Source organism: Nicotiana sylvestris, chromosome 3 (genome assembly GCF_000393655.2).
Source record: "Nicotiana sylvestris chromosome 3, ASM39365v2, whole genome shotgun sequence".
Classification (NCBI taxonomy): Eukaryota; Viridiplantae; Streptophyta; class Magnoliopsida; order Solanales; family Solanaceae; genus Nicotiana; species Nicotiana sylvestris.
The window spans coordinates 77769731-77782412 of record NC_091059.1 but is presented as its reverse complement, the minus strand read 5'-3'; the positions used below and the strand labels follow the sequence as shown (position 1 = coordinate 77782412).

Genomic DNA, 12682 nt, shown 5'->3' with positions numbered 1-12682 from the left:
CCATTTAAAGGCTGCCCCTGACAGCTGAAAAGTAGCAGTTGAGACTCCACTAGTCTCCAGAATACCCGCCGTGTGAAGAATTCACTGGCACCTGTATGAGAAGTCATGATCATCCTTAGACTTATCCCTACTGAATGATGGAGGCATGAGCCTCCCAAACCTCTCTAACCTCTCCTGCTCCTTGTCACTCATCGGTGGGTCCACCTAGGCCTGAACAGCTGCAATCGGCTGGGTTAGTAGGGCGATGTCTAAAGCCCCTAAACTGCCTGCTCTAGAGTACGGGCATCGAGAGATTGAGCACCTCCCCTGGCCTGAGAAGTGGCTAGCGTGGTCGGAACTGAAACCACCTGAGCAAGGCTAGTGCATGCAGTCAGTATTTGGGCCAGAGCATCCTAAAGGTCTGGAATCACAATGGGCACAGCTGGTCCTGAGCTGGTCCTATCGGCTCAACCCCATCTAGGATCTGCTTTATAACTGGAGCAAGTGGTAGATCTGTAGGTGCTGGTGGCTGTCTACCCGGCCCGGTAGCACGTTTTCTCACCATCTGAGAGAGAATAGAATAATAGAAGTTTAGTTTTCGAAATCAACAAATCCGCACAACAAGAATACAAGAAAATGAAGTTTTCCTAAGGGTCTTGTAGCCTCTCGAACATAAGTACAAAAGTCTTCGTATCGATCCAAAAGACTCTACTAAACCTGCTTATGACTCGTGAGACCTATGTAACATAGGCTTTGGTACCAACTTGTCATGATCCAAAATCACACATGTCGTGATGGTGTCTATCGTAATACCAGGCAAGCCGACAAAATCGACCAAAAATTGCTTACCTCTTGAAATCTAGTTAACCCCTCTCAAAAATCGCATCCAACCGAGTTTGCAAAGTCCAAAAATAAGAAAAACTTCAAAACCATTTGAATTAATACACTACCAAGGATCTCGCACCTACGAGCCAAAAATCTGCTTATACAGGACCGCATCTGCGGTGAACTTTCCGCACATGTGGAGCTCACTTAAGTCCTTACACTCTTCACCTGCACCCCCAAGTCCGCATCTGCGCCCAAACGTCCACTTCTACGGAAGCAATTGAACATTGCAACCTCACTTCCGCAGGAACGACTCCTCTTCTACGGACCAGTTCTTGCACCTGCGATTCAACAACCCCCAGCTCACCTTCACACCTGTGCATCACCAGCCGCACCTGTGGCCACTCCTTTCGCTAGTGCGAAGGAACCAGACATCAATAGCTTCAACCAATCTCCTAAGTCAAATTTCAATCTGTTATCCGTCCGAAATCCATCCCAGACCCCCGGAACCTCAACCAAACATATCAACAAGTCCTAAAATACGATAGGAACTTAGTCAAGACCTCAAATCACTTTAAACAATAACAAAAATACGAATCGCATTCCAATTCAAGCCTAATGAAACTAATGAGTTTCCAACTTCTACACTTGTTGCCGAAACCTACCGAACCAACTGCGATTGACCTCAAATTTTGCACACAAGTCATAAATGACACAACAGACCTATTCCAACTTCTAGAACCAAAATCTGATCCCGATAACCACCATCTCAACTCTCGGTCAAACCTCTCAACTCTTAAAACTTCAACTTTTTCATCTTTTACCAATTCAAGCCGAAATCATCTACGGATCTCAAAATCAACATCCTGGAGCACTCCTACGCCAAAATCACCATACGGAGTTATCGTAACCATCAAAACTCCGTTCCAGAGTCACACACACATAAGTCTATATCCGGGAAACTCTTTCAACTTAGGCTTCCAACCTTGGGACTATGTGTCCCAACTCATTCCGAAACACCCCCGAAACTAAACCAACCACCCCAGCAAGCCACATAACAATAAGTGGTCATAGAATAAGCAATAAATGAGGGAACAGGTCTATAATACTCAAAACGGCCGGCCGGATCGTTACAATAATAAAGTTTTGCAATTACTCCATCACAGGAGAAAATGTTCAACTCTTTCTATCCTCAAAGGTTTTCAACACTTGATGTAATTCAACATCTCCTTCCTGAATCATCCTTTTATTTTCTCTCTATATATATATATAAAAAGCTAACACGATAATCAAATTCTCTCTAGGTTGATGATAATGCTTCTCCATCAGTTTCTAAGTATGTCCTTAATACTCTTGAAATTTGCAGTTGTGTTTGAGCAAGCTGTTGGCACCAAGTCCTCTTTTAAGTATATCACTAACATTGAAAAGTTCTAATGCACAATAAAGACACCAGAAAGCTGAATCAAGAAAGGTTTTATTTTACGTATGATAAAATATTAGTAATTTCGGTATTTTACCTATGATAAAATATTAGTAATTTCGGTATTTATCAATTCACAATGTGGAGTCTTTTATCAGACTCGAGCATGCAATTTAGGTGCCATTGTGGTGGAATGTCATATAGGATAGTGGGGGACTGATATTCTTTTAATTACTATCTTTTAGGAGACTGATATTTTTTGTGCAACTGAACTCCATCCTACATCTTTTAAATTTATCACCCTATTCTTTTTTTGTACCTTCTTTTATAGGAGACTGAATCATCTTTATGCAACTGTACATCATCCTAGATTTCTTTTATTGATTATTCTGGTCCATTTTCTTTGAAATAGTATTTCTACTATGCTTATATTGTGATTGCAAGCTGTTGATCATGTTCCTCGAATCTTATTATGTACAATGGCACTCATCTTGATTGTTACTAACATTATACATAAAAAATTATGGTTTGAATCACATATTCATTTGTTAGATTAATTTTTAAGTATTGGATATAAATGATCACACCTTACTGCTTATCCATCTTATAAATTTGAAGGTTGTTGTCTACATGATCTGAACTGTTTAATCAAATATCGGACATGTGCATTGCACGGGCTTTCATTTCTAGTACAAGTAGCTAATACATATTTCATAAATATACAAGACTAGAAGACCTAGACTTGTTTAGTCTCACCAGGTCCCCCATAGAGTACAAAATGTTGACGCTCTGCAGCTTGCCAATGAGGTATATCAACAACCCTGTATAAATTAGGATTGTCTGCATATGCGGTAGTTTTATCTTCATCTATGGTTTTACCTTTATCATTTAGAATTGTAATCTGTCTACAATAAGCTTCATGACCTGTGTTTCCAATGGGAAAAAGTCCGGAGCCCATTGGGGGTCCAGGAACACCTGATGGACTATATGCTACTCCTCCCCACTCAACATTTGTAGCAAAGCTTTTTAAATCAGTGAAGATCCTCTGAGGCCAAAATCCAATTTGTTTATAGTCCTCTTCAAGCAAGAGCCACCAATTCCCGTTGACTAAATCCTTTTATTTTTAATAACAAGTGTCTATGTTAGTATTTTTGTGTATACAATAAAAGATTTTATGGAAACTTAATAAAAGAAAGATAAAGTGTACCCGATCGATGGACATGGTGTCCTCCCATGAATCTTCTCCAATTTGTGAAATAGTATCGTATACCTTATCAATAGGTACCTTAGTGTTCACCAATACAAAGCCAGAGCATAGTGTATTGAAGCAATGCATTTTACCAGCCTATTTATAAAAAATTCTCTTAACATAAGTTATGAAAATTAAGGTACATAGATAAACCAATTTGTATGCACTTGATAATAAAATCATAGGAGTATATTTAGATATTTAACTTACCTGAAAATGAATAAAGAGCCTAGTTTTAGTATCCCCGTAAAGTGTTGGATCCACCTAGAGCACGAAATAAAGTTATCATAATAATTGAGTGGAAGCTCATTGATAATAGAGTATAGTATATAGTATATATTCAAAACTTATCACATTGTCTTTTCCTTTATTCTTCTAACCCTACTCTACTCAAAAGAATTAAATCACTTAAAAAGAAATAATTATGATAAATCGAAAAGAAAATAATTAATTTTATAGTATAAGTATTGAACTTACTCTCCATCCAACTTGTACAACATCTGACCCTTTTTGAATTTTTAATCGACTTGCACTATGTTGCTGACCTTCAACGTGAGGATTCCATAAACTCGTTGCCATTGTTGCTCCCGCAAACTTATTGTTTGGATCATTTTGAGTTCGAGCTATTGCAACCTGAATATAGTAATTAATTCATGGTAAAACTAAGTGCATCCAAATTTAGCATGTACATATTTGCCTGAAATCTTAATTTTTCTTTTACAGCAAACAATGAGGGGCAAAGGTCAGAGTGAGAAATTAAAAGAGAGCTTGAGTGCTCTAAGACAAGAGAAGACAAGCTGACAAAGTGCTATTTGTACATCATTACCCTTTATAATTTTAAATTTGAGAAAATAATCTTTTTAGATTTTTTATGTTTAAAAAACATATCTCTTACGTGTAAAAGTAAATCTCTCGTGTGTTAAAAAAAAAAAAAAAAAAAAAGAGGCAAGATCATAATACTAAACACAAATTTGTAAAGAGCCACAAACCGAATTGACCTCATTGCTAAGCCCATATGTTTAACTATTTTCATAAATATTAAAGCCAAAAACGATATGTATTTATATATTTTCTTTTTTATATTTGTTCACTATATTAAGAATATATATTTTTAATTATATTTTTACATTTAGCAAATCAAGAGAAAAATAAAATATTTTTCATATATTACCATTATCATTAACTACTTATCCCTAAATTATTTTTCAAGATTTTGAAATATTGTCGTTATTATAAGTATATGATAAAATATGTACTTCATTCGTAATTTCTTAAAGACAGTGCAAAGTCCATTATGGTAAAATGAAAATAAACAGAGGGAGTATCAAGTAAGCTTAGCTCAAAAAAGAAACAAAAGAAATTCTGCATATCAACTCTATTCCTCCACATGTATACCTTGTATCCTTGCGAAGATTTGAATTTTCTTTTTGGCTCACTATTGTTAGCCTGTGAACAAGCAAGAAAATAAAATTTGATACTTGAGAAGTAAACATATTTAATCTCTTAATGAATCACTTTTTGGTAAGTCTCACTATAATTTGATGAATTTTTATAGCTTAGATTATATTGTTGGAACGTGAATTATTCAAGCTAAAGCTATTAATTAGTATAACATTATCTTACAACAGCCAATTGGACATCAAATGTTACATCTTCTGGTGGTGGAATATGTCTTTGTCTAATAAGATCTTCTTTGCTAATCCTTTTAATAGGAACTGTTCCAACGGGACAACCTTCACCGTTTAGCCATATTGTTGATAACCCTCTAGTTGTAGAGGTACCTGAATGCTGCTTTAACCTGTGTAAAGTAGGTTTCATCTGCCCATCCAAAATCAAGAAGATTATATGTCACAATTTTATATTTTTATACAAAAGTCCATGGCGAATTGAGATTAGAGACATGCCTCAGGATGAAAATGATGATTCCGCAGCAATGGATGATTAAATGCAGGTTGCTTGTAAAAATTCACACAATCGTATAAATCCCCATATGTAGTCTGCGTGCCAAAAAAAATCATAAAATAAATAATCTCTAATATAAAGATTGAATATCTTGCTGTCCGATTTATATCTTTTGAATACATAAAAACCAGAATAATAATTTATCAGTTTATCCATATTTAATTTGAGTTCCAACGGCCAAAAACGACTTTTATCAAACTAAATGTTTTGGCTTTATTAAAATGACGAATTTAATATAAACACTTAAAAAGTACTGTGATACAGAAGGTTCTTCATTTTAAATACAATATAGATTTTCAAAAAGGAAAAAAAGATAAAAGTTATCTAAGAAAGTTTAGTTTGATGTTTTTCGTGTTCACCACCAAAGAGGTATGCTGGGATGTTGATATCCTCCGCCCTTGACAAAAGATTAATTTAAGTTCGAGCATTGAAAATAAAAAAGATTTCCTACGGAGTACTTCGTTCATTAGTGGGCCCTACGTGGTATAAATCTGGACCAATCTAGACTATGGATTCTGAATACCAAATGGCTATCTTAGAACAGTAATACAATTATCACTTGAGAGACTAATTAGAACTACAATGGTTTTCAACCAAAATGTATACCTCTATTGTTTTGACGGCCGGCTTGTTCAAAAGTTCAAGTTGCTTTTCCAAATCCAAGTCCTCTAGTTCCGAATACCTCTTTTTTTCTCCTTGAACCCCATTATAGCTCAGAAGAAGAAAATATAGAACCATAAAAGTTTGTCGCATAACTTTTTGATTCATCACCATTGCCTGAATTCAAGAATTTATTTTTACATGTATTAATGCCAAAATATATACGTATGTACAACAAACTAATATTCAAAAAAAATAAATTTATTAACACAAGAAAAAATATACTAGACGAGCTAATTGCATATTAATACAACATGAAAGCAACAAATGATAGACTTACTTGATTCACTAGATGTATATATGAGAGATGAAGTTTGGAGCACTTATAATTACCTTGGTAGTATGAGTAAAATGATATATAAGGAGTACGTAGCAGTCTTTTTAATTAATGTAACTTTCTTGAGTACGATTACCAGAATCTACAGAAGATTTTATCTTAATGCATATTTGCTTACTTCTGAGTTCAATCCAAAAAGATAATATGTCCATAGATTAATTCAAATTAATGCATATTTGCTTACTTCTGAGTACAATCCAAAAAGATAATCTATCCATAGATTAGTCAAATTAACAAAAAGCACGTAGATTATATGTTAGTAAAGATGGTACAGTATGAAAAAAAATACAATCTGATATATCTATCTAGTTATTATAATATATTAAAAATACGGAGTTGTTTAGCAAAATATCGTTTGCTTCATTTATCCCTTACAAACATATTTCACATTAGACAAAATCGTAATTTAATTATTCTCATAATATTTAGAATTTTAAATTCAACTAAAATTTGTTTATTAAATCTTTCCTTATTTGATAAAAACTCCTAAAATTTAAACTTTTTCTAGATCTTTATACTAAAAGAAAATATTACTCCAACATTTAGAACATAACTATATTACTCAAAAGCGACGACTTGTCCACTGTCACGACCCAAATTTTTACCTGTCGTGATGGCGCCTAATATGACACTAGGCAAGCCGATGTTTCCAAAATATTCCTAACATTTAACAAAAAGGGTCAAAATAAGTTTTAAATGACAAAAACTCTCATAAACGGGGTAAAAACCGAAAACACAAATGACGCAAAATAACTCCCAAATCGGGGTGTCACTGAGCCCATGAGCATCTATACATCACAAGTCTAGAAAAGAAATATCTATGAAAGTCTGGATCTAAATACAAATAAAGAAAAGATAAGGAAGGAGAAACAAGGACTGCGAACGCCAGGCAGTCCTTGTTGCCGGGGAGCTAAAAACGGATTTAGCTATATATTTGGTTTTGTGTGTTAATTGTCTTCTATTCCTTCCATGTTGCTAATCTTTTGTGTGAAAAAATTGCAGGTGAAACAATGACTCTCAACAACAATGATCCTCTTGGAAACATGACTATGGGTGATGCAGACGTGGATGATAATCAAGTTGAAGAGGTTCTTTTTGAACCACAAGCAAATAGACGAGGCTGACCGCCTCAAGGCAACGTTCCCGTTCCACCCCCACCTCCACAAAGAGCGACTCCACACCGGGTGTTGCCGAATGAAGGGTATGTGGTAGAATGTGGGTCCACCAACTTCTATAGAGAATCAGGTTCTCTATCAGGTTCAACAGTACACACACATAGAATAGAAGTTAAATGACAAGAGGAATTTTACGTGGAAAATCCCAGCTCAACACGATTAAAAACCACGACCTACCCTTATAGGATTTCAACTTCATTACTAAGCAACTTTCAGATTACAGCCTATGCAACCTAGGAATTATACTCATAATCCCTCACTAACTTGTAATACACCTATTACAAGCCACTTTGCAATAACTCTATTACAAACACTTTAAAACTTGACTAACTCTAGCCAAGACTTAAACACGCAGGTTTAAGGTTTAAAAAGTTGTTCCTATAAAGTGCTTCTAAATAAGCTGGATAGGAATTACAATTTTAAGAACTATTACAGAGTTACAACTCAACTAAGGACACATAATAACTCGATGTGGAAACTGGTCCGTAGTTGTTTTGTTCTTTGTTCTTGAGGCACTTGAAACTTGCTACCTGCACAGTCACGTAAATGAGCGTGTGTGAGATCTCTAAGTGTTCAAGTGATTTGTTTTACCTCCCTTACATGCATAAATACATGTGTAACATCACTTACTATGATGCAAGCAAAGCAGGTAAAAAGTCTTCCCTGTAAAGTTGATTGTAGCATTGTTCCCACACTGTAGCATTTGCAGGCAGCAACTTTGAGTCGTGCCATCACGATACCTAACAGAGGAAACAATTGGGTCGTAATAGATTCAATAAGATTGAAATGAGTGAGATTCATAGATTTGATGTTGTTTGATGTGATTTATGCCCTCAAATAGGTTCATGTTATGTTTTCGACCTTCATGGTATGTTTAGACGGGGTCCCGGGGCCCTCGAGTGTGGTTCAGATCAAATTTGTATCCATTTTGGCCTTAGGAAGATTGATGTTGAAAAACTAAGTTCTGGCGTCATTGCACCTGTGGTGGGCTTGGCCGCAGATGTAAATGGAGCTTGCAGAAGTGAAGGGATGCTGGCCAGGGGAAAGTCGCAAGTGCAAACACATGTGCGCATGTGTAGAAGCGATGACCTTGTCCGTTGTCACGACCCAAATCATTACCTGTCGTGATGGCGCCTAGTATGGCACTAGGCAAGCCGATGTTTCCAAAATATTTCCAATATTTAACAAAAAGAGTCAAAATAAGTTTTAAATGATAAAAACTATTATAAACGGGGTAAAAACCCAAAACACAAATGCGAAAAAATAACTCCCAAATCGGGGTGTCACTAAGCCCATGAACATCTATACATCACAAGTCTAGAAAAGAAATATCTATGAAAGTCTAGATCTAAATACAAATAAAGAAAAGATAAGGAATGAGAAACAAGGACTGCGAATGCCAGGCAGTCCTTGTTACCGGGGAGCTAAAAATGGATTTAGCTATATATTTGATTTTGTGTGTGAATTGTCTTCTATTCCTTCCGTGTCACTAATCTTTTGTGTGAAAATTTTTTAAGTGAAACAATGGATCTCAACAACAATGATCCTCTTGGAAACATGCCTATGGGTGATGCGGGCGTGGAAGATAAGCAAGTTGAAGAGGTTCCTCTTGAACCACAAGCAAATAGACGAGGTCGATCGCCTCAAGACAACGTTCCCATTCCAGCCCCACCTCCACAAAGAGCGGCTCCATACCGGGTGTTGCCGAATGAAGGGTATGTGATAGAATATGTGGGTCCACCAACTTCTATAGAGAACCAGGTTCTCTAACAGGTTTAACAGTACACACACATAGAATAGAAGTTAAACGATAAGAGGAATTTTATGTGGAAAATCCCAGCTTAACAGGATTAAAAACCACGACCTACCCTTATAGGATTTCAACTTCACTACTAAGTAACTTTCAGATTATAACCTATGCAACCTAGGAATAATACTCATAATCCCTTACTAACTTGTAATACACCTATTACAAGTCATTTTGCAATAACTCTATTACAAAAACTTTAAAACTTGACTAACTCTAGCCAAGACTTATACACACAGGTTTAAGGTTTACAACGTTGTTCCTATAAAGTGCTTCTAAATAAGATGAATAGGAATTACAATTTGAAGAACTATTATAAAGTTACAACTCAACTAAGGACACACAATAACTCGATATGGGAACTGGTCCGTAGTTGTTTTGTTCTTTGTTCTTGAGGCACTTGAAACTTGCTAGCTGTATAGTCACGTAAATGAGCTTGTGTGAGATATCTAAGTTTTCAAGTGATTTGTTTTACCTCCCTTGCATGCATATATACATGTGTGACATCACTTACTATGATTCAAGCAAGGTAGGTAAAAATTCTTTCTTGTAAAGTTGATTGTAGCACTGTTCCCACATTGTAGCGTGTGCAGGCAACAACTTTGAGTTGTGGCATCACGATACCTAACAAAGGAAAAATTGGGTCGTGATAGATTCAATAGGCTTGAAATGAGTGAGATTCGTAGATTTAATGTTGTTTGATGTGATTTATGCCCTAAAAATGGATCATGTTATATTTTGGAACTTCATGGTATGTTTGGACGGTGTCCCAGAGCCCCCCGAGTGTGGATCAGATCAAATTTGGATCCATTTTGGCCTTAGGAAGATTGATGTTGAAAAACTAAGTTTGGGTGTCATAGCAACTGCAGTGGGCTTGGCCACAGGTGCAAACAGAGCTTGTAGAAGTGAAGGGATGCTGGCCAGGGGAAAGTCGCAGGTGCGAACACCTAGGTGCAGGTGCGCATGCGCAGAAGCAGTGATTTGTCCGCTGTCACGACCCAAATCTTTACCTATCATGATAGCTCCTAATGTGGCACTAGGCAAGCCGATGTTTGATAACTAGGGATTTCGATACATTTTATACTCCTTCATGCTTAAGTTTTGATTAGAAATATATACAAAATAGTCCCAAAAGGCTCACAAGTTGTGCTTGATTGCAGGTTTGATCAACAAGGTGACAAGATGTCAAGGATAAGCTCAAAAAGGAGTGAAACTTGCACAAGTACCAAGAAAAGACAAAGCTCAGGCAAAATAGGGCTAGTGCAGCCGCACACCATTCTGTGTGGTCCGCACAAGTGAAGTTCAGAGAGGCTGCTATTCAAGCACAAAGGCAATGCGGCTGCAAGGGGTTTTGTGCGGTCCGCATTGGGATCAATGTGACCGCACTCGATTTAGTGCGGTCCGCAGAGCCAAGGTTCAGAGAGCTGTCAGTTCCAAGTTTGAAGGCCAATGCGGTCCGCACTCCATTTCATACGGACCGCACTAGAAGCCACCGCAGCCACACTCGATTCTGTGCGGTCCGTATTGCGCAATTTCAGAGAGCCGTTTATTCAAGTTCAGAGCCCTAGTGTGGCCGCACGTGATTTTGTGCGGTCCGCACTAACCCAGTAGGGTTATTTTTGTCCATATTTTTTAGCTTAGTATAAATAGCTTCTTTTCCCATTTTTAGGTTATCAGATAGTTTGTACTGAAGTTTGCGCTCGTGACTTCGATATTTTTAGCTATTTTGAGTAATTTTAGCTTTATTTCAACATTAAATCTTCAAGTTTAATTTAGCAATTAATTAATATGAGTTTTTCTGCATCTATTTCTTTGTTTTCTTCTCTAATTATGAGTAGCTAGATCCATAAGATAGAGTTGTGGCTCAACCCTAGTGTGGGTAATTGATGGGTCTTGTATTTTAGGGCTTGATTGATTATGGGTGTTTGATATTTGGACTAATTTCATGTGTATTGCTGAATTAGTGGTTGCAAACACTAGTTTGTGTTTAGTTGACTTTGGCTCTTCTTGAGAAAGAGAGCCCAAGTCTTTGAAATGGGTCCAACAAGGAATTGGGGCGTACTCAAGAGATTGATAGCCCCAATTAAAGGGTTAAACCAAGAGATAGTAATACCCGACTTGAACCTTGATTGCTTGTGCAAATTTGCATACCCAATTGGTCTTGAGAAAGCCAATTCGGGCAAAATCACTCGGACTACCGAGAGGTGTAGAGTAAGTAGAATCGTGCAATAGTTATATCATACTCCCCAAATGTGACAATCATGCCTTAGACTCAAGTATCCATCAATTGAACACCTAGGCAAAAGTCACTACCGTAGTGCCTTTTAATCATTTGAACAACTCGCAATAGTTTAATCTTAGATTATTTTAGTTTAATTGATCATTGTAGTTCTATACAATTAGAAGTAAATCAAAATCCAAAATGTTTAGAAGTGCAATTAAGAGCAAATACACATCTCTACTTTAGATAGACACCCGACTCCAACTTCTAGCTCCCTGTGGAAATCAATCCCGACCTTAATTGGGTAAAAGCTGCTTCGACCTCTCTCGCTACTCAATAATAGTGCAGGGTTGGCTTCGATCACTTTTTGGCGTTGTTTCCGCGGAGCTAACGGTTTTGGCTATATATCTGAATAGTTTTGTGTATTGTTTTTCTTTTCGTCTGTGTTACTAATTTGTTTGTGTCACAATTTCAGGTACAAAATGGCAGCAAACTTAAACAATGCACCTCTTGGAGATCTTCTACCGGGGGAGGAAGTAGATGATAATGTTGAAGATGAGGTCCCTGTTGTGCCTCACGGACAAAGGAGAGGCCGCCAGGCCAATGATAATATTCCAGATCCTCCCCCGCCACCTCTAAGAGTGGCTTCTAGAGTGCTTTCGAACCAAGGATATGCAAGTGATATTGTGCCACCACGAATCCGGGTGGGCAATTTTCAAATAACCAATGTGATGCTGACTTTGCTGGAGCAGCATGGGTATTTCACGGGTGTTGCGAATCAAAATGCTTACAAACATCTCAAGGGGTTCGTGGACACCTGTTGGGGGAGCAAGCAAACTAATGTGCCCGAGGATGCTCTCCGGTTGAGACTCTTCCCATTTTCACTTAGAGGGAAAGCACTTGATTGGCTTGAGCGACTTCCCAACCATTCCATCACTACTTGGGATGAGTTGGCGGACAAGTTCATTGCAAAAAAATTCTCAAGCAAGAGCCCACGGAACCTTTGCATGTGATTTGGGAGCGCTATAGAACAATGGTGAAGAAATG

At 37.2% G+C, this 12682-nt stretch overlaps 1 protein-coding gene across 1 annotated transcript; it reads right to left on the bottom strand.

The window, feature by feature from the left end:
- Nucleotides 1–406: 406 nt before the first annotated feature.
- LOC104213520 (protein neprosin-like) lies at nt 407–6209 on the bottom strand. The gene is made up of 9 exons (XM_070169317.1): nt 6042–6209; nt 5378–5470; nt 5097–5291; nt 4869–4919; nt 3951–4106; nt 3684–3737; nt 3432–3569; nt 3000–3338; nt 407–544 (listed from the first exon to the last, which is right to left on the bottom strand). The coding sequence occupies exons 1-9, from the start codon at nt 6207–6209 to the stop codon at nt 407–409; spliced, it is 1332 nt and encodes a 443-aa protein (XP_070025418.1).
- Between the last annotated feature and the right edge of the window lie 6473 nt (nt 6210–12682).

Bases quoted from the DNA above. Each gene is read 5' to 3' on its own strand.
- LOC104213520 (XM_070169317.1), bottom strand. From the start codon at position 6,209: ATGGTGATGAATCAAAAAGTTATGCGACAAACTTTTATGGTTCTATAT. The intron at 4,920-5,096 runs GTAAGATAATGT...GCTTGTTCACAG, and splicing joins TTGATGTCCAATTGGCTGTT to GCTAACAATAGTGAGCCAAA. The intron at 4,107-4,868 runs GTATACATGTGG...TACTATATTCAG, and splicing joins AATCTTCGCAAGGATACAAG to GTTGCAATAGCTCGAACTCA.